This window comes from Pygocentrus nattereri, chromosome 20 (assembly GCF_015220715.1).
Source record: "Pygocentrus nattereri isolate fPygNat1 chromosome 20, fPygNat1.pri, whole genome shotgun sequence".
Taxonomy (NCBI): domain Eukaryota; kingdom Metazoa; phylum Chordata; class Actinopteri; order Characiformes; family Serrasalmidae; genus Pygocentrus; species Pygocentrus nattereri.
The window spans coordinates 16,570,702-16,590,898 of record NC_051230.1 but is presented as its reverse complement, the minus strand read 5'-3'; the positions used below and the strand labels follow the sequence as shown (position 1 = coordinate 16,590,898).

The 20,197-nt window shown below is 40.7% G+C and overlaps 1 protein-coding gene and 1 long non-coding RNA gene across 10 annotated transcripts in view; both read right to left on the bottom strand.

Moving 5' to 3' along the window:
- LOC108443995 overlaps window positions 1–680 on the bottom strand; it is a 39,788-nt gene extending 39,108 nt beyond the window's left edge. Inside the window, exon 1 of the long non-coding RNA XR_001859203.2 lies at window positions 401–680. This is a non-coding gene — a long non-coding RNA (uncharacterized LOC108443995). The remainder of the gene's footprint in view (window positions 1–400) is intronic.
- Window positions 681–10,803: 10,123 nt separating this feature from the next.
- The window catches only part of mef2cb (myocyte enhancer factor 2cb), a 90,635-nt gene continuing 81,241 nt past the window's right edge, over window positions 10,804–20,197 (bottom strand). For 4 of the 9 annotated variants that reach the window (XM_037531682.1, XM_037531681.1, XM_037531685.1 and 1 more), the window contains 5 exons: window positions 17,209–17,381; window positions 16,904–16,927; window positions 16,076–16,205; window positions 14,657–14,792; window positions 10,804–14,084 (listed from right to left, as the gene is read on the bottom strand). In XM_037531682.1, the coding sequence (XP_037387579.1) occupies window positions 13,718–14,084; window positions 14,657–14,792; window positions 16,076–16,205; window positions 16,904–16,927; window positions 17,209–17,381 (830 nt within the window). In that variant the 3' untranslated portion in view covers window positions 10,804–13,717. The remainder of the gene's footprint in view (window positions 14,085–14,656; window positions 14,793–16,075; window positions 16,206–16,903; window positions 16,928–17,208; window positions 17,382–20,197) is intronic. The other 5 variants (XM_037531688.1, XM_037531687.1, XM_037531684.1 and 2 more) reach the window with 3 other exon arrangements.

The window sequence follows — 20,197 nt, the reverse complement described above, 5'->3', positions numbered from 1 at the left end:
GACCCTCATTACATAGGATTTTCAAAGCGCGTTACTCTGTAATTACTCTGTTAAGAATGAGATAGACTTAGACTTCAACGCTGGACTAAGTAAACTAACTTAGGCCGGTTGAGGTAATTTCTCATCCCTAGTAAATGGATGCTACCCTCAGATCACTACAGTCCCCACCAGCCGCGTCCTCTTTGGTCTTTTTCATTAATATACGCGGTTACATGCTTGAGCTCCAACACACGCGTCCTCAGATATCACGTGCAGGCAGCAGCGTCACCCCAGAGTTCAGTTCTGCGTGGTTAAAAAAGTGCAATCTACAAGTTTATGACTAAAACCGGCTGAACCCTGACGGCCTCACCGAGGAGGAAAACCGGCAAACCGAGCCAGGAGCGTCTTCACGTGTACTCACGTATTTTTCCCTCTCCAGACAGGTCTCACGCAGGACTCGGTGATTAAACGCGGCGACCGGTGTCCCACAGCGCGCGCACGATTTCCGTTCATTCCATTTAAACTTTGCCGCTGCTGCTCAGCTCCGGTGCGGGCTGCGCGCGCGGAGAGGCGCTGAGTCCAGGCGCGCGAGCGAAGAGGAGAGAGCGAATAAGCGAGAGAGAGAGAGAGAGAGTGAGAGTGAGAGAGAGAGAGGGAGCGAGAGGAGGGGTCGAGAAGTTTCCCATAACCTATTTGTCTACAGCGCCGAATGGAAAAAGTGCACTGTGGCGCGGAGAGAGGGTCGGCGTGATTTCTTTTTCTTTTCTTTTTTTTCTTTTTTTTTGGGGGGTGGGGGGGGGGTGGGTTCTCTCTCTCTCTCTCTCTCTCTCTCTCTCACTCTCTCTCTGAGAGAGAAAGGACGTGCTCTGAAATTCAAACAAGTTGGCCAGTTCTTTTGTTGGCCTTGAACTGAGGAGCCATTGTTGGTGTATTGGCGTGGCCGAGCCCCCCGGTTCCCACACCGGGTTACGGACTGACTGACTGCGGTAATGAATTTGCTCCGAGCTTTTCTCCCCAACACGATGTGACTGACGGAACGCATTTGCCGCCTTTAACACGGAGAGGACATTATTAGCACCGAGAAGAAAGACTTGGGATCAAGACAAGGGCGTCTGTCCTTAAAGTGGGAAAAAATAAAAACAAAAGCAAAATTTCACCAAAATTGTACTAAAATGTCACCAAAATAAACCAAAAGATATCTTATTTTCACAAGATCATTTGAAAAAACCTCAGGTGTATTCACTCACACACACACACACACACGCGCGCGCAGTAGGCCTCTATTCTAGTATGTTATTATTATCATTAGAATTTACCAGTAACACCGCAGTGTGCAGCACGATAATGACATTTATTTATTTACTTACTATATCTGTATTTCTGTGCTTATGTATGTCCCGTTGTAGGACTATTGAAGAATTTCAAGTTCAAACGTGAAAATCCTTTTATTTTATTATTGTATAATAATAAAGTTGTTGGGCTAATGACGTCGCAGGCTTGTCTGCATCTTCAGTTCCCCCTTGTTTTAATCCTGCCTTATTGCACTGAAGCAGGTTCCCGTTCACACTCAGCGGCGCGAGGTCACGTCCAGTGACGTAGGCGGGCAGATCCGCCGCGCGCAGCCATATTTAAATACATCAAGGCAAATTAGCGCATCAAATATGCAAATCCCGCTTTCCGGAGGAGTCTCTCCGTGCGCGCGCCCCGGCCCGCTCTGCATCCCTGCGAGGAGCGTTAACTCGGCGCGTTTGGAGGCTCGCGGTGTCCGGAGCGAAGCGCTGAGGAAGAGGAGGAAGAAGAGAAAGCGGAGGAAACGGCCGGGCTGCGTAATGAGGCGCCGCTCGGCCACTCTCGCGGCTCCCAGCGCCGCGTGCTAGTTTTAATACTGATGCATATGTAAAAGGTAGATTTGCATCTCTTTTGCATTCACATTGCCTGCGTTTCTCTGTGCGTTCCTGTTATTGCTTTAGATTTGTTTATTTATTTATTTATTTATGCAGAAGCCACGGGCGAGCGGTAGGTAGCTTCACTCTCCGCGATGTTCATTTTCTTTCACACTGAAACGCGGCTGTTTTTTCTTTATTTTTCAGAGTTCGGTAGCCAGTGTTGGAAAACAGAACTCTTAAACACGCTCATGTACGATCCCCGCTCACTGCCTGTAAAACTGCAGAGTTACAGTAATTATTCAAATGCAGCGTCTGCGAACAAAGCCGGCTAGTCAAACAAAAGAGCAGTGATCTCCATCATTTAACTGGGCGGTGAAAGAGTTTCAGATGCCCTAAACATCTCTCATTAATGCAGATTGGAGAGAAGTACAGATGTTTAATCAGAGTAAGCCTATAAATAGAGACATAAAAAGCAGGCAGTCTGCACGTCTCGCTTCCACAGAGCTTCTACTGTAACTGCATAAATTTCATGCCACTTGCAAATGAAGCTCATTCTATTCAAACTAGTCCAGTATACCAGACAAACGTTCCCAGTCCAAACATCAGCTCAACTCTTAGGGGTATTTAAGCTGTGATTTCCTCAGATCAGAGAGAAACCAGGGAGCCAGTCGTAGTGTAAGTCGTTTTAGGAGCCATTAGATCTCGCTTTTAACTTACGGTTTGCAGAGGCGTCACTGAGTGTTAGACTTACCCTCTCAGCACCAGTTAATGTCTGTTTGCTTTCTCATCCGAGGCACCGCGCATTTCCACAACTTTTTTTTTTTTGAGTGCAGTCACGGTCATCTCTCCCTCCTAGTTCCTCCCTTTAAAGTACTCTTCTTTTCTCTGTTCTTCATGTCTTTTTTTCTGCTTTGCTCGTGTGCTGCACGGAGCTCTTTCTTCACTCCCTGCACTTTCGTCGCCCCGTCCGTCCGGTCTTCTCGCTCTGCTGCTGCCCTTAAACGCGCAGCTCTGTGTCCGCGGTGCAGACTGAATTTGCCCCTGTGCGCTCCTTCTGCCACCCCCCCCCCCTCCAGCCCCAAGCAGCAGGACACCACCACCATTACCATAGTCATGCATATTCACAACGCAATTAGAATAGGGAGGCCAACTTTTGAACAAAACAATAATAAACAATAATAAAAATAATAATAATGATAAAGGCGTCGTTTTATGTCGGAACGCACGGAATTCTTTCCAATTATTTATCGATCTACAACTTTTTGAATTTGCATTCATTGCTTTATCCATTTGCAATCAACTCTCATTTTACACTATTTCTAGATCATTTTCTCCCGTTTTGCCATTTTTTGGGATTCATGGCTCATTTTTGCTTAAACAGCTACGAATTTTGTTCATTCACATGGAAGAAAAGACACAACTGAGGAGTTTCATGCCACTTAATACAATCACAGCCTCCTTAATCCATGCAGACCCGCCAGAACCCTGTCTGTATTGTGGTGAAGTTGCCCTGGGTTGGATATGTGCTCGCAGATGTGTTCTCATGGCTCCTTCTGCTGCCTTTAAACGACCGTCTTTAGATCTCCATCATTCGCTCTTAGTGAACTCGTTTTAAATTAAAGGACGATTACAGTCCAGAAATCAGCTTCTCAAGCAAAAGGTGGTGTTTAAGAGTTTCTCTCAGCAGCTTTTCCGCTCAGTGATAACTGGACCTGATTCAGTTGAGTCTCTGGCGTGATTACTGAGAGCATTAATGCTTCTGTAACGTGGGAATGAAACCCTCTGGTTTTATTCAGCGTCGGTGTAATTTCGTTAAAGGAGAAACACGGAATAAACCGCCCCAGTGGAACAGAAGAGAGATCAGTCCGAAGAAGTGAAGGCTTTTCACACGACCTGCTAGGATGATTAAGCTGGTTTAAAACGTGGACGACAGAGAACTGTGCTGTTTAGCAGTGTGTGTGTGTGTGTGTGTGTGCGTGCGCGCGCTTGCTTGTGCTTGTGTGCATGTGCGTGCATGATTTCATGATCTCGTCATGTCTCCTTCATGTTAGTTTATTATTCTCCAAACATTTGTTTTTCTCATTCTACCTTTGACTTGTGTGGTGTTTCTAACGTTGCGTCTAAATCTGTTTCAGACATTCACAGAACACACAAGTGTGGACACAAGGCAACATACACATTTACCAAACGTTACCTGATTAGGTTTTTAAAATGATTATTTTCATTTAATTTCATTTTATCTGCGTTTGCTGTTGTCATTCCTGGCTCGTGTGGGATGTGTGGTGTTGTGTAGACGGATGGTGTGCAGACGACTCTGAGGTTATTGATTATCAGAGTAAATGTGGTCAGGCTATTGTATGCAGATGCATCCTGATATTAACACGCACATGATCTGCAGTTAAGGCTGCTTCCCCTCTCTCTGATTTATTTCAATTTTATTGAAAATGAAATCTGGGTCACTGGAAGTCGCTCGTGTGACTCGTGGCGCCCTCTAGCGGACACTCTGGGTACGTCGAGCACAAGTCGAGAAGAAAAAAAGGAGAACACAGACGTTTAAAACGTGTGAGAGAAAATATATAATAACGAGTTACAGTGATCGCTGCGCTCACGTTGAATAAACGTTTCGTGGAAATGAGTAATAAATGACAGCCTGGCTGTATCAAAGCGAGCGGCCAGTCATTCAGGACCTGGTAAAAAACTAAATGTGTGTATTAGATGCCGGCACTGCTGAACGAGCCCCGGGACGCATCTACATTCGTTAAACGTAGCCCGTTATACGGTTACTATTTCCCGTTGCTGTGATGCAGACTTAACCGTGTCCCACACGCAGACGTGTACAGGAGCTCGGAGGATCTTCTGACGGGCTTGTTTTGAAGTGAGGAACACCGTCCTGCGTTTTTACACCTCAAACGCGGAATTATTCGTAGGACTGATGCAATATTCGTTTATGTAAAATAGTCCTTAATCTCTTCAGCTGATAGGGGAGGCATATCCGGACAGCAGTCCGCACCGCCCTTCGTTTTCACTTAACATTTTACATTCATGTGTTCATTGAAGTGCGTCTGAATATGGAACGAGTACCTGAGTTTAGACCGACTAGACCTGATCCGTTTCAGAGGTGTGTGTGTGGCCCGCACGTCTGGAGGATCAAACAGCAGGACCCAAATCTGAACTTCAACTGCATGTCAATTCGCAAAGCGGACAATCAATCAATTAATCAATTAATCAATCAATCAGTCAAACAGTCAATTAATAAATCAATGCGAATAGTAAAAATATAACGCATCTATTTTAAAAGCCCCGTGTACAGTGGAGCCACATTGGCTTAATTGTTGTTCTCTGTGTTTAAATACGCGCCCCCTGTTCTCCATACACGGTATTAGCTGCACACCAGTTCACCCGCACGTTTATAAACATTTTATACACTAAAGACACGCACCAATCTTCTACGTCATCGCAGTGCGTGTTCACGACGGCCGTGATTAAACGGGCTGTTCTCACTCCCTGCCTTACCTAATGGGACATTAACGTGGCCTCGTGATGGAAATAGGAGATGAACACGGCCGGCAGGTTTGGTCTCTCAGGATTTTGCTCGAACACTTTCTGTTCTTTTCGTTTCGCTTTTTTATTTTTATAACGCTTTAAGCTGATTTTTACAAATAAAATGTGCTCACGAGATAATTACGTTATATACGCCCAAACTTATATGAGAGGAAACCTGTGTTGCGGTCGGCGGACTTTCTGAAGCCCGTTTAATGTTCGTTTAGGCCGGGTTTTCAGGCTGAGCTGCAGAGACCATCCTGACTGTGTGGTTAAAGGTTAAAGCAGACCGGCTCGTTCTGAGATCGTCCTGCTGCCTTTAAACGCGCGGCTGGAGTTTGTTGGTTGACGTCAGTGAGCCGGCTGCGTGTTTTAAGAGCCGCTCTCTGTTCCAGCGTCTCTGCGCTGCGATGGTTTGTGCTGTGTGATTAATAAACTTGAGCGGGGCTCAGAAACACGGTGTCTGTCTGTCTGTCTGTCTTTCTGTTTTTCTGTCTTTCTGTTTTTCTGTCTTTCTTTCTTTCTGTCTTTCTTTCTTTCTTTCTTTCTTTCTGTCTGTCTTTCTGTTTTTCTTTCTTTCTTTCTTTCTTTCTTTCTTTCTTTCTTTCTTTCTGTCTGTCTGTCTGTCTGTGTCTTTCTTTCTGTCTTTCTTTCTTTCTGTCTGTCTTTCTGTCTTTCAGTTTTTCTTTCTTTCTTTCTTTCTGTTTTTCTTTCTTTCTTTCTTTTTTTTCTGTCTGTCTGTCTGTTTCTTTCTTTCTTTCTTTCTTTCTTTCTTTCTTTCTTTCTTTCTTTCTTTCTTTCTTTCTTTCACATATAACTCGTTGCCTATAATGATAATTCCGAGTGTTTATCGTAAAAGCAGCCGAGCTAATAAACATTAATACAGTAACAGAAATAATAATAGTAAATTTGTAAATAAAACGTTTTGCGCCTATTTGATGGAATGTTTTATAAACGCGTGGTGTAAAAACTTCAAGCGCAAACACAAACATTCCTCGCTTTATGCTGTGATCGGCTCGTTTCTTCCCGTTTCACGTCTTTTCTTTCTGTCTTTATCTGTTCTTTTCAGCTTCTTGAAGCCAGCGCGTTGGCTCTAAGGGGGGATTCTGCTGGTGTGCCCACTGGCCAGTTGATTCACAGCAGCCAGTCGGTCAGGAGGCTGTTCAGTCACTCAGCAGACTGGGGGGGAAACACCTGAGTTCAGTTTCCAAGTTTCTCCCCCAGAGAGTTTTTATTTCTGCTGGCACAAAATGTGAAACCAGCAAATTACAACGCGACATTCTCTCCATGTTTTGATCTAAAATTTGCGACTGGTGGAAACAGTTTCCGCCATTCAGAGAAACCTGTCGACGTCAGTGATGAAAAGCTCCGTTTTAGCGGGATTTCAATCCGACTGCTTCTGTGCTGCTCGCTTCTTTATGAGGAAAGTCTTAGAGCCACTCTGCCCCTGTGTGGCCAAAACGCAAACAGCCTCCTGATGAATTAAGAGGCCGAAAATTAAGCTTTGGCGCCATCTAGTGGGAGCCTGGCACATTACCTTCTCAGCTCCACACCGATGTTGCAAAGCGCGAGTCAGGTAAAGTAGTGCAGATGGTTAAGATTAGAAAAAGTCTATGGTATTGATTCATAATAAGATTTATTTGTTGAAGATGTTTTTACAGATTATATTCATTTAGCTTTTTCAACACTGAACCACTACAGACTGACTCACTGAACCATATGCATAAATCTAATATATGACAATATGTGGGTTTTAAATATATGACATATGGTATCATATATGGATTATGTTTGTCACATGCAGACAGACATGTGACATACATGCCATCTTATTTTGACATTGGCCATTTACAAATATATTACATATATTTCAGACACATATCTGTATATACAAACACATGTTTAAACACAAGTGTTAATAGAAAATGATTCCTATATGGATGTCATTTATTACTCATATGTGCTGGCTTCATATTATATAATGTAAAGTTTTTATGCATTTGTTTTGTTTCTTCCACATACTTCCAAATGAAGAAAAAATGAGTATAATAGCTAAATAAGTAAACTCAAAATGCATGAATATTATAAACTCTGCAATAAAATCACTACATTGTGAAGTAAATGAAAATATTGTCCACTTTTAAGTAAGTTTATGTTAAAGGAAACATAGCAGTACTAATTATAATTATACTGGGATGTATGACCCATATGTTATACATATATGGCCAATATGTATGTACATATATTTTGAAATATGTGCCTGATCCTTTATTCATATATATGCACATATGGCCACATATCAGATTTACACATAGGACACATTAGTAACATATTAGATGTGTTACATTCTCAAAGATTACAACCTGGTTTTCTGTTGAAGAATATTATGCAAATCCATTAAAACCATTGAAGTCAATTAGAAGAATCAATGAAATTCATTAACTAGATCCTTACTTTTTCATGTCAAAATTTCATGTGATCTTACACTGTTAGAAATAAAGGTACCATGCAGGTACATGATTCATTCATCAAGGTACAAACAATGTAAGTGTACCCTCAAAGGTACAGCAGTGGTTTTCAGGTCCAGTGGTGTACCTTGTGAAGTCAGTACAGCTTAGAAAATATCATTTCAGTGGTACAGATATGTTCCCTGACTTAAGGTACTGGGATGTACCCCTGAGGGTACCACCATAGTGACAAGAGGGGTACTGCCCCAGTGACAGTGTCCTACCTTTTTTTCTGAAATTGTATTGTTGTCACTGATGTATATGGACAGTGTCCTCTTTTAATGGTATATTATTACTCAAATGCTGTATTATTTAGGCAATATTTACTGGATTTTTATTTGGTGTGTATGTATTGTTTTGTGAACTACTTCTGTGTAACATGAATAAAGGGCAATGAACCTCTGCCTCATAATGTGTAATGAGGCTATGGATATGCAAGGATTAAACAGAATGATCTTAAATACAACTGTACAGTTTCAGCTAATACAAGGCTCAGAATCAGCTTTTAGTTTGTTTGTTTAAAAGTTTGTTTAGCAGAATCAGCCTTTTTCGTAAGATAATTAACCAAACTGATTATAGCTTTGTGGGTTAGCTCTGGTGTAGCCCTTGGACAGTCTAGGTATGTTTTTTTGGCCTCATATTCATCAAGTTGAAACAAAAAGAAATTTAATTCTCAGAGGATCAGAGGAGGAAGTTGCGTGAAGACTGGGGGCAGCAGAGTCACATCTCAGTCATAAAGGACTTCATTCAGTGATTACTCTTAATTTATGGCTTAGAACATCTCTGTAGGTTGGCTGGTGCCGAAACAAGGGATTTCTTCTTAGTGTTTTTATGCCTGGTATCCAAACTTAAAATCTAAACTCACACAAAGGACTGATAGCTCATGTGTGTGTGTATGTATTCACCCATTTTATATGTAAGTCTATTAATATGGACATTAAAATCCTAACTAAAAGCTAATTCATTCAAACTTTAGTCAGGCTTACTATTTTCTGCTCTGAATAATTTAGTCAGTACTGTGACAATAATGTGAAAGTTGTATATTGTATCTGAAGCATAAGGTGTAGAGTTGAAAAAGTTTAATGTAGCAATGTAGTTTAACGAGTGGCCCAGCCTAAACTCTTAATAATCATCATGCAGTGACCGGCAGGCCTACTCTTCAGCTTTTTTGATAATGATCTTACCACTGCATATTAAGAGACTTTACCCAACCTGTTTGGGTCAAAAATCTATAGTAGGCATTTCTCCCTCCGGCCTGACCCAGCACCACCGCGCCCACACACGAGGCAGAGTGTGGGTGGGCCTGCACTGGGCTGACGGCCGGCGGTGAAGCTCCGCACAGCCCCTGTGTGGTCCCTGACCACAGTAGTAGGTCAGAGTAGCGTAACTGCACATTTTGGGATAATGTCCCTAGAAATCACCTATTTACGCCTGGCCTGGTCAGCTTTGTGTTTTTTTCTCATTATGGTTAAGGTTAGCTGTACAATGCAGGACCCTGGCCCTAAAGTAGAAAAGGGGAACTTCTAGTGTTAGACTGTGGCTTTTCTATGCTGCGCTGTACATCCTGCACACTTGCAGAGTGAGTGAGAACACACTCGCTTCCGGAGCTGATGAGTGAAAATTAGAGGAGCATGTGTTAATACGCATGTTTCTCCAGCTCCCTGAGCGATTCTGAGGTTATTTGAGAGATATTAAAAGCAATGGAGCGCTGCCAGGAGAAACTTAGGAGTGGAATGTGAAGCCACAAGTGTTCGCACACATCAGCATTTGTAGGCAAAGTACATATTCGCTGTGCATGAATATTGTTATTTCGGAGGGCAGGTCACTTTTAATACATTTTGGAAATTCGTCTATGGTTTTAAGCACTGACCATATAAAGCACAAATCTTCTATTTTGGGCACTCTGTGAACTGCCTGGTACCAAAGTTTGTGGTTTATTCTAAGTTTTCTTACACCTAGTACCTAAATATAGAACCCAACATAGACAGCTATGGTGTGTACACAGTCAGAGCTGGTTCACCATTCTGTTTGAAATGTAAATATCCTCGACTTCAAGATGACATTCTGCACTAATTCGTTATTTTTTCATCAATAAACTAATTTTTTACATGATTATCATATTTTTTTCCTGCATGATTGATTACTGGGCCAAAAGAAGTGGTCTAAAAAGATCAAAATATTGTTATATGAACCTACACTTAAGATTTTTTCTTCTCCTACACTTTTGAACATAAGGATGTAGTAAAAAAGGGTTTTTTTGTGTGAAGAACTGTTTTGGTTCCCTGAAGAACTTTTCAAAGGATGGTTCTTTAAAGAATAATTTCTGTAAATGTGTGAGAGTGAAGAACCGTTTTAAAGTTTAAAGAATTACTACATAATGTAAAAGCAAGAACTCTTAATTTAGTGAAGAGCCTCTACATGAAGTAAAGCTTCTTGAAACCTTAAGAATCTTTACACTCACGTATCTCATTTACAAAACTGGTTATTTACTGGTTATATACAGCAGTACCAACTTTGTATACAGTTTGGAGGTACAAAGTGTTCTTACAGCGATGATACATTAACATGAATAACAGTGTGAAAATGAATAAATATGAATAAAAATGTGAACAATAAAAAAGTTTAAAAAGTTGAATTTACAGCTGAGTCTTGAAGGCTAGTGTTTCCATTTAAGTTAAAGAAAGGAAGATACTTTCCATGTGTTTTCTACATGATTTCTATATGATGTCCAGCTCCAATTAAATACTTTTTTCTTTCCTTTAATATTGTATTATACAGTGTAAACACTGCCACGCATATCCATCTATCTTTTCTACCAGCGTTCACGAGCTGAGCTTACAGTGAGAGAAATAAAACACACAACAAACAAAAGCACACTAGGGCACCAGTGGTAACTAAGAAAGCCAGTAACTTTACTGAATTCTCTGCAAAATACAAATACATTTTTTGAATCCCAGCAGGAGAAACGATTTTTTTAATCCATACATTAATTTTTCACTACATACAGCTGAATCAAGTCCCTTGAGATACAGAGATGTGTTTTTTTAATTTAATGACATCTTGTCTTCAAGTGGCGACAAAGTCCAGCTTATGCCGCTGAAAGCCTCTTTCTCCTGGTTTCAAAAAAAAAAAAAAAAAGGAAAAAAGAAAAAGGATAAAGAAAAAAAGACAGAGAAACAGAAAAAACACATTTCCTTTCAACCTTACCCACGGTAGGTTTATACAAGCTACATTTGTTACTACAGATTTTTTTTTTACTTTTTTATTTGTATTTTTGTTAAATGGAAACAACTTTTTTAAGGAAAACAACAGCAAACCAAAAAGGATGAACCAGGGAGTCATACGTGGACGCTGTGTGAGATTTATAGAACAAACAATGGCTTAATATTTCACAATACTGTACACTTGGGTTCTTTTTTTTTTTTCTCAATTTTATTTTAATATCCCATTTCTTGTCATGATTGGTTGAATGGTAATTTGAGGTACTGGGAGGGTGAATATGAGGTACCAGTATTATTGGAAATTAGCCAAAGCAAAAGAAATATACGTTTCTCAAACCCAAAGAAAATGGACTAGAACAAAGCCAAAAAGAACTCTGCTCCATGTCTTTGGTAGAAAAGATATCAAGAAATGTCCAATCTCTGAATCATATGAAGCACATTGTAAAAGATGGTTTCCAGTGATGTAGTAACGATCAGAAGAAATGGGCCTCGTGTACTGAATGGCCTTTGTGTTGCTGAAATGGATAATGACGGCACAAATTAGCTGGACACATATGACCAAAGGTTTCACAAAACCAGCTAAGATAAAACCTTGAATCCATGACGGCACAACAAATAGAAAAAAACGTTACTCGTCTCTCATGCTGTTAAATCTTTCAGTGCAATGTCAATTCAAGTGAAACTGTTCATTATTTGAGTTTGAATATATTCTGCTTTGGTGTTCACAGACTAAAGGTTTTTAATATCAGAAAGGTTGTGCTTCTTCCTAACCAAAGCACACATTTGGATAAATATCTTGTGCTCACTGAATATTAGATATAAATACAGGCAGGTGAACCACTGGTACAGAAACTAGTAAGAAATTTCATTGTCAAACTTTGATGAATGTGTCAATAACAAGATTTTGACTCTTGTTACTTGACCATTCAAAGTAAAAATGGGAGTACTACCGATCAGAAGTGTGCTTATTTCAGTGGATTCACTTTCCTCACCTGAGTGACATCATACCATTGTTATGTATCTTTCCCAAAGTACTTATTCATGAGCATTGCTGAATTGCTGGGTGAAAAACTGAAGCTGAATCTGACATTTTGGCTGGGTTTGCCCCTGAAAGATTCTGTATGGAGCAAGAAGAAAGAAAAATAAAAGACAAAACAAACATGTGCAACTGTACTTATGTAACCTCACACTGAAAAAAAATGCTATGACCATAATTATTATCATATATATTTATATATTAGAAAGCTATACACAAGCATGTTAATTTCACAGATTTTTAAAAAGAATCTTAATATTATTATTCAATATAATTAGAAATACACGTTTAAAAACAAAAACCTCTACAAAAAAAACAAAACAAAACAAAATAATCCAAACTGTTGAGCAAAGCAAGGGTTCTCAGATGTCATGGCTTAGGTTTGAAAAGCCCAAGGTTACTCCTTCTTGTACGACTATTGTTTTTCATATAAGCAAAGCTATCAAAACACATTCTGGCTTATATAAACTACAAAAAGCCACAAAAATGCTTTGCATTGTATTCCTTTTTATAAGAAAATATAAGCAAGTGTATCATACAATTGTTTCTTTTTTGTCCTTTTTTAAATACTGAACATTTAAAGCAAGTCCTAGGTTTTTAATTTAATCAGAATAAACTAACATGGCTCTTAATTTAAGGTATGGTCCTTCATCTACCGACTGCTGTTCGATCTTGCTATTGACGCTCCTCGTCAGAAGAGCTTGATTCGTCAAAATGATCTGAAAGGTTGCTTTTCCCTGACTAAAACCTAGGGGCTGTATACCTGTACAATCCTTTGAAAAGCAAAAAGTCTTGCATAAAAGCTTTCATTTGTGTTAAATCTGCAATGTCTGGCAACCTCGACCCTTTCCCCCTTGTCCCCGCCCACTCTCTATGTACAATACGTTGAACCTGCAACATGACATTGTCAATCATAACATACATTTAGCGAGGGAACACTCTGAAGAGAGTGGCGAAGAAAAGTGAATCTGTACACATAGTATTGGTAGAGCAACTCAAGTGCTAGCCTGTCTCGACTCGGCGATAAGTCCTCAGCTGAGCTTCTCTCCCATGGCTGAATATCGCTGAGGAAAGTACTTTTACAAAAAAAAAAAAATCAAGAGTACCTGACATTTAGTTGCTTTTGTTACTATGCATATATGTACACCTACACACACGTGTAAATACATATGCATATGCATATATGGTAATTCTTGAAAGTCAAATCCACGCACGGCACAAGTTATGCATAGTAACCCCGCCCACTAAAAACCTTGTTCTTAACCCTCTTACACTAGCCCCTTCACCCTTTCCCCTACCGACACCCATCATTTACATCAATATGTATACTGGACACAAAAAAAAAGGACAACAAAAACCTTATAGCTAATTTCGAGAAAACACCTCCTCCCTGTTTACATAATGACTGATAGGACTGGGAGGGTCACAACTCGTCAGAAAAGGACAGAAAAAGAGAGTGTGAATGGCGTGACGGCGCATTATGCATCGCAGGTGGGCCGAGGTCAAGGTCAAAGGGCTGTTGAGGTGTTGGTGTTGGGGCAGAGCTTATCATGTGGCCCAGCCTTCGGACAGGCGGACTCGCTTGACGGATGGGCTGTCGCACTCGTCCAGGCCGGGGCGGCCCATTCCCAGGGGCGAGTGGAAATCAGGCCGGTGCTCATCCCGTTCGCTGCCCTCATGTGAGCTGCCGCAGCTGCTGAGGCTATCGGCCGGTGAGCGGCCCGAGTCCTGCCGTGCCTGAGGGGGCGGGGCCCCGTGCTGCTGCTGGTGGGGAGGGGGCGGGGCGTAGCCGGCAGGCGTTGCGCTGCTGGAGCGGTCTCTAGGAGGAGAAACAGGTTCGGACTTGATGTGCAGGCTTTGAGTAGAGGGCAGGGAGAGATTTGAACCCTGACATAAGTGAGTGCTAGTGCAATTTCTGTAGGAAGGAAAGGAAACGAAGGGGGGTTACAGAATGTGACGAGTGCCCAAGCACTCATGAACATACATATTGAAACACAAATTATTGATTATTAACTGTAAATTAAGTACATAAATTATTCTGTTCTGATATTTTTAAAGCCCAAATCAGGAACAGTCAGCCTTTAAAGAACAGTAAGCAAAGACGTAACCACAAAAGACTTAGCATATTGTCACTGTTTAAGAAAACAAACCTTTTTACTTTTTACATTTTTACACCATTTGAAAATAACAGCTACCTGTTACATTATATAAACATTTCATGATGAATAGATCAATTAAACTGTGACATTAGAATATTTTTGTGTCTTCTATTTAGCAGCTGTTTCAGAGATCATGTCCAGTCCCTGACTGAGGCTTTAAGCTGCAAATGACATTATAAAAAGAAGACAAAATATGAAAGGAGTTTTAAAATTACAAAATATGTGAAACAAAGGTAAGTGAAAGAGAAGGCATAATGAAAGAGTTAAGGCTAGCAGTGAAAAGTCCTTATCGCTTCTTTGACATAAGTACAGATGTGCTGAGGCTCACCCCAGTTGGCCAAGAGCAGAGTGCTGCATGTTTTGGAGGTGCTGCTGCTGCCAGCCGCTCATTGAGCCCAGATGCAGGGTGTTGGCACTATTGAAACCGGATATAGATGACAAGTCGGCACTGCTCAGAGAGTATTCTAGAACAGAAAAGAAGTATAAAGTGTCATTTTGGACCATTTCTGGTGGTCCGTTCATCATGAAATTCTGACACAGTGGAAATGACAGATTATTTTAAAATGATGTGAAAAAATGAAAATGTCAAAAAATGGAGATGCAAGCCTTTGTTCCAAAAGCAATCGTGTGTCAGAAACTGCCACCGTTTTTGTTTGGTTTTCAGCTCTGTACTGCAGCACTGCTTGTTTTGGTGGCTTTTTTACCCTTTAGCAAGTGGAATGCAAGCTTACAGAGCTTCCGGTTGGGTGACTGTTTTGAACATTACACTTTTAGGACCTGACAAAAACTTCATAATTGCTTTAGTAGTATGTTTCAAGCCATTGTCTTTCTGTGAGACAGAAGGTATCATCCAGTATCAAGAATTCATCCAGCTGCTGCTTCATACAGTTTCACTAGCAGCCATACAAACTCATGGGATTATGTTTCATGGGTGAGGTAGTTTGGATCATGAGCAGTTCCTTTCATACACTTATTCAGTCAATCTTCTATAAATTACTCTTCACTGTTTGCAAGACTTTGTCCTGGAATGCTAGAGGCTTTTTTAAGTACACCGTAGGTGGTACCAGTGGTTTGTATCTTGTGGTAAAATCTATGAGATCATACTGATGTATTCTTCTTTTTATGTTTGTTTTTTGACACATCTATGCCCACATCCTGGAGTGTGTTCCTAATCAGTTCATTTTTTCTTCACACTTCAACCACTACTCTTTTGCGGTCTACCAAGTTGTTTGCAAATACCAAGCTCATGGGTATGTTCTTCACATTGTACCAAACAATTGATTTTAAACATCTAATATTTTGCATACAAATAGGCATCAGAACATGTATTCTCATAACCTTTTCATGTATTAGATTTCTGTAGACTTTTTGAGGCATTAAATGTTCAAGACATCTGGTTCCTGTCACCACAACTGAGAATAATTCTCACTTAAAGTTTCTCTTGAATGGCGTATTTTACATCAAAGCAAATCAATTAGTTAAACATGCATAAAATTTAAGGGATTATTCTAAAAGACAATATGCACGTCACCCTTATTTTTCTCTTAAAATCTAAAGTGTTTAAGTACAGAGCAGAACTACATGCTGTACTGTATAGAGATACAAATTCAGATTTATGTATTACTTATTTAATATTTATTTATTGCTAGTTTCATTGTGCAAAATCTGTGTAAGATGCTGACAGTAAGACTCACTTCAGTTCAGTGTGTGAACGGAGAACATTTAGTGCTTTGTGTGTTCTACTTACCGGTACCATATGAGGTGGAGATAGCTGAAGGATAGCCACCCATTCCCTGGCCTGGTAGAGTTGGAGTTGCCACAGAAACAACTGGCGTGGCCAATGACTGTGCAGACTGTGAGTTGGTTATTCTCTGGTTCTGTAACAAAAGTAAGAATAGGAAGGGGAACATGTAGACAAAAATGTCAGCCACATAAACTCTCTTTATTCCTTGCAGACGTCAAGAGAATAAGCAAACTTGTGAAAAGAAATTAATCACTTGACACGCAGCACCACTGAACTCTTCCAACCTATCATTTACAACCCGTTGCAGGGTGCTCGGTCTCTATAGTAACCCATACGGTCTCCAAGGCAACAGGATCAGCAACAACAGGGGGTGGGGCTGTTTTTTTTGCTGGAATGATGACTGATGAGGTAGAAATGCACTCATGTCCTTCATTCTGTGTGTTGAGGAAAGCTTGTATGGAGCTGAAGCAGAGATGGAGGGAGCTAAACTGATTCGTTGGCAGGCAGCAGGAGAGACAAGGGTGTGCTGACTGAAATCGACCACTAGGAGTCACTCCAGCTCCTTGGAAATATTGTCATTTGTCTTGTAGGACTAAACGTTGTTTGCCAGATAAGGTACTGCTTGTCAAAAGTTACCCATGGAGATTATGTTGTTCAGCCATAGTGTGGGTATCAGAAAGTAGATGAATTCTTGCTTAGCATGTAAGGACAGTTTATATGTGATCATCTCAAAACATATTTAACACTGGTACTAATCTAATATGACTGCTGGCAGATGAAGGATGGCCTTTGTGTTTATTAGGTCATACTACTGCTTTGGGTCCGACTTACCAATAGAAGGTCAACATCCTCAGACTGATGGCAGTAAAGAGGGGAGGGTAGTAAATTCACAATTAGTGTCATTTTCTGAGAGTGGTGCTTGTTCAAGCCAAATTACGAATCTGCCCTACAGGTAAATCTAAGGGCCGGAACTACCTAGCTTGACTAGCATGGAAGACAAAGTCCTTAAGGGAGTTTCTAGCTAAAGCTAGAAGGCTAATGTAAAGGAAGAAGAGAAAAGAAGGGAAAAAGAAGAAGATAGGGCAGCATGAACTCTCTGTTCTAAGTCAGGAAGTGAAGTAGTTAAGGCCACTTACAATGGAGGGCATGTTGTTTTTGGCTCCAGGTGGGATGAGCACGCGCAGGTCAGGTTTGCGGCTGTTCATGCCCAGGTTCATAGGTGGTGGAGACTTAGCCTGCATGTTCTTGTTCATGCCTCCAGAGGACACCAGCAAGCCTGGAGAGTTACGGTGGTTTCCGTAGCCATTTCCTAACGAGGAGAGACAAAGAGAGAGAGAGTCAGGCACTCTAGCATATTGCCAAATACGGCACATCAAGCTTTCACCATACCACAGTGTTTAACTAAGCTCCATTTGACCTGCACCCTTCAACCAAAATATGCCAATTTCCAAGTCATCTACTATAAAGCAGCCATTCAAACTTGTCTTTGACACATTGCTTTATTCCAGATTCCTTTCACCACACATGGCCATTAAAGCTAAGTCTGACGCGTTCCGGCGCATTGCAACTATCTTCAATCATCTTTCACCAGAAACGTGAGTTTTTGGTGCGACAGTGCCGCATGATTTCACATAGCCTTCAGCACAGCTAAGCAGTCATTCATGTGCAGTAAGCCCTCACCATACATACTCTCTCGTTCAGCTCTCAGGAAACCACAGAGAAGGAGCTCTCTCCTAGAACATAGCCCATTTTGGCCTGCACCCTAGGTCCCATGAACTGAACACTCCTGAGCAAATGAAGGTGAAGTTTGGTAGTTTTAAATTCAGTTCTTTTGGATTTGCCTTTCCTTTTGCCTATACGGTATATGTGGTCAAATCTCAATATGACCTTAAATGGATGAATTCAGACTATTTAGACTGTATTATTAATTATAATTTTAGTCTAGTATTAAGCTTCATCTGGATCTGGGAAACCAGCCCTTGATGTTATAGCATGATTTTTCAAGTACCATAAATGGGGAAAGCAGTTTTAAAGCACAACACATCTCTGGTGTGGTGTAATTAATACATGTGCAACGACTGCTTTTCTGTTTAGTTCAGGATAAAAAAGGTTACAATTCTATTAGAGTCTGGCTCCATCCACTGTACACTGGGACTGCAATGTCTGTCTGATGCCTGTGTGAACATTTCACTCCCATATAAACCCAGTCATCTCACCTCAGCAGGCAAATACTTCCCATCAGCTATCTTTAGAGTAGTCAAGAGCTGAGTGCGTGTGTTTGAGAGATGAGTCTCACTTGTTCCTGCTGTGGTTTTGCAGTAAAGAGGCAGGTGTTTGGTGAATAGAGGAGACAGAGGAAACTTGTTAACCCTTGGTACTCATTGGCTTAAGCTACTTTTATAAGCTGATTCTTAATACGTTACAGGTAAGAAATAAGTACCATTGGCAGTACAAGTGAAAATATGCTTCTCAAGCTTAGTTAACTAGATTGTGATGATAGAAAACCTTCTACATTTTTAGAAGTCTTAGAGAAACTCAAGAAAGGGTTCTGAAAGACTAGATTCACTGTGCGCATTGCAGCCTTAACTTAAAAACTAAAAAAACTATCGACAATGCTATATATATTTGTAGTACCATTTTTGTGATTAAACATGAAGAATCTTTTTAAAGTGTAAAGATCAGCCACATAAGTAAGAATCCTTAAAATTGTATAGAACCTTTAAAAGTTACTTCACATTCACAGAACTCTTTTTTCAAACACCCTTTGTGGTATCTTTTTTAAAGAATGTACTTGGGTGAGATTTCTTTGATTCTGTCTTCTTGTACTGCAAATTCCACAGTTCATGTGAAGGCCATTAAAAAAAAAGGAAGACTACCACTGACATTTCCTGTTGCCATGCAAGCAGCCCTCATAAATGACAAAACCTGTTAACTCTTAAACATATGCAATCAAGGATAAGAACATGTGCATCCTTGTGGGTTTGACCAGCAAAGGACCAAAGAATGATAGGGCTGGCAATCTACATTCCTAATCCACGGCTCCTAGCCCCAACTTCACTGACTCCACCAAACCCAGAGGGGTACGTTACAGTGGGAAAGGGAGAGAGAAGTATGGTGTCTTTGTTTCTTTCCACAACCCACTTTATTTCTTTGAGGGTTAAAACATGAAGCGTTGTACACTCGCTGCCACTTAAAAGAGGGGCAGGAATTATACGTTAGACATAAATGAACTTCCTAATCATATGCTGAAGGGGAAAACGAGACGCAGATGTTGTCCTCGGCAATTTCTCCCCGGTGATCTTTCTTTAATTTGAAGGCAACGGTTTTTGTTGTTTTGAAATGAAAAGTCTTGAAAGCGCAATTTGTATGATTCGAGGAAAATGAGGGGGGAGAGGCGGGCTGGGAACCAGGAGATTGTGAGGGAGTGTGTGTGTTTCTGTGCATGTGTGTGCTATTTCCAATGATGTATTTCCTGCCTCCTCTTCATACACAGTGAAGTATAGGCTGAGAGCAGCTGGCTCCGGTACTTTTCTGAACACTTGAAGACTCAACAACCACACATCATTGTTGAGGCTTCAGAGAGAGAGAGAGAAAGAAGAAAATGCATCCCCTTCCCTCTCAAAAACAGATTTATTCATCCTAACTTTTTCTATCAAGAAACTAGGCCGATGCTTTAGGTTTCAAAGACTACCTCCACGATTTCAAATATTTTGGGTATAAAGTGCTGCATTGTGGGTCGGCCCTATAAACATACCCACCATAAGCATTCGTCCAATGAGACTTGCTAAATCAAAGGAAAAAAAGTCATGTAGTTCCTCTAAGAGCTAGAATGGTCTGTTCTTTGAGTGTTCACTCTGTGCAAGAGGTTAAATTAGGGACATCTATTACACAAAGCAATTACAAAATATAAGAAATATTCTAATTAGGCCGCCCTACAAGTACATTCAGTATTGCTCCAAATCTGTTTGTGATGCTTTTCCGATAGCAGAAGAAGTGACAATTGATGGCTAGAGCTAATATGATGGCTAAAGCTAATACGCACAAATGAGAGTAATGTGCTGAGATTGTGTACATAGAATACTGACACTGGAAAAAAGTTATTACAGGTAATATGTTTTCACAGTG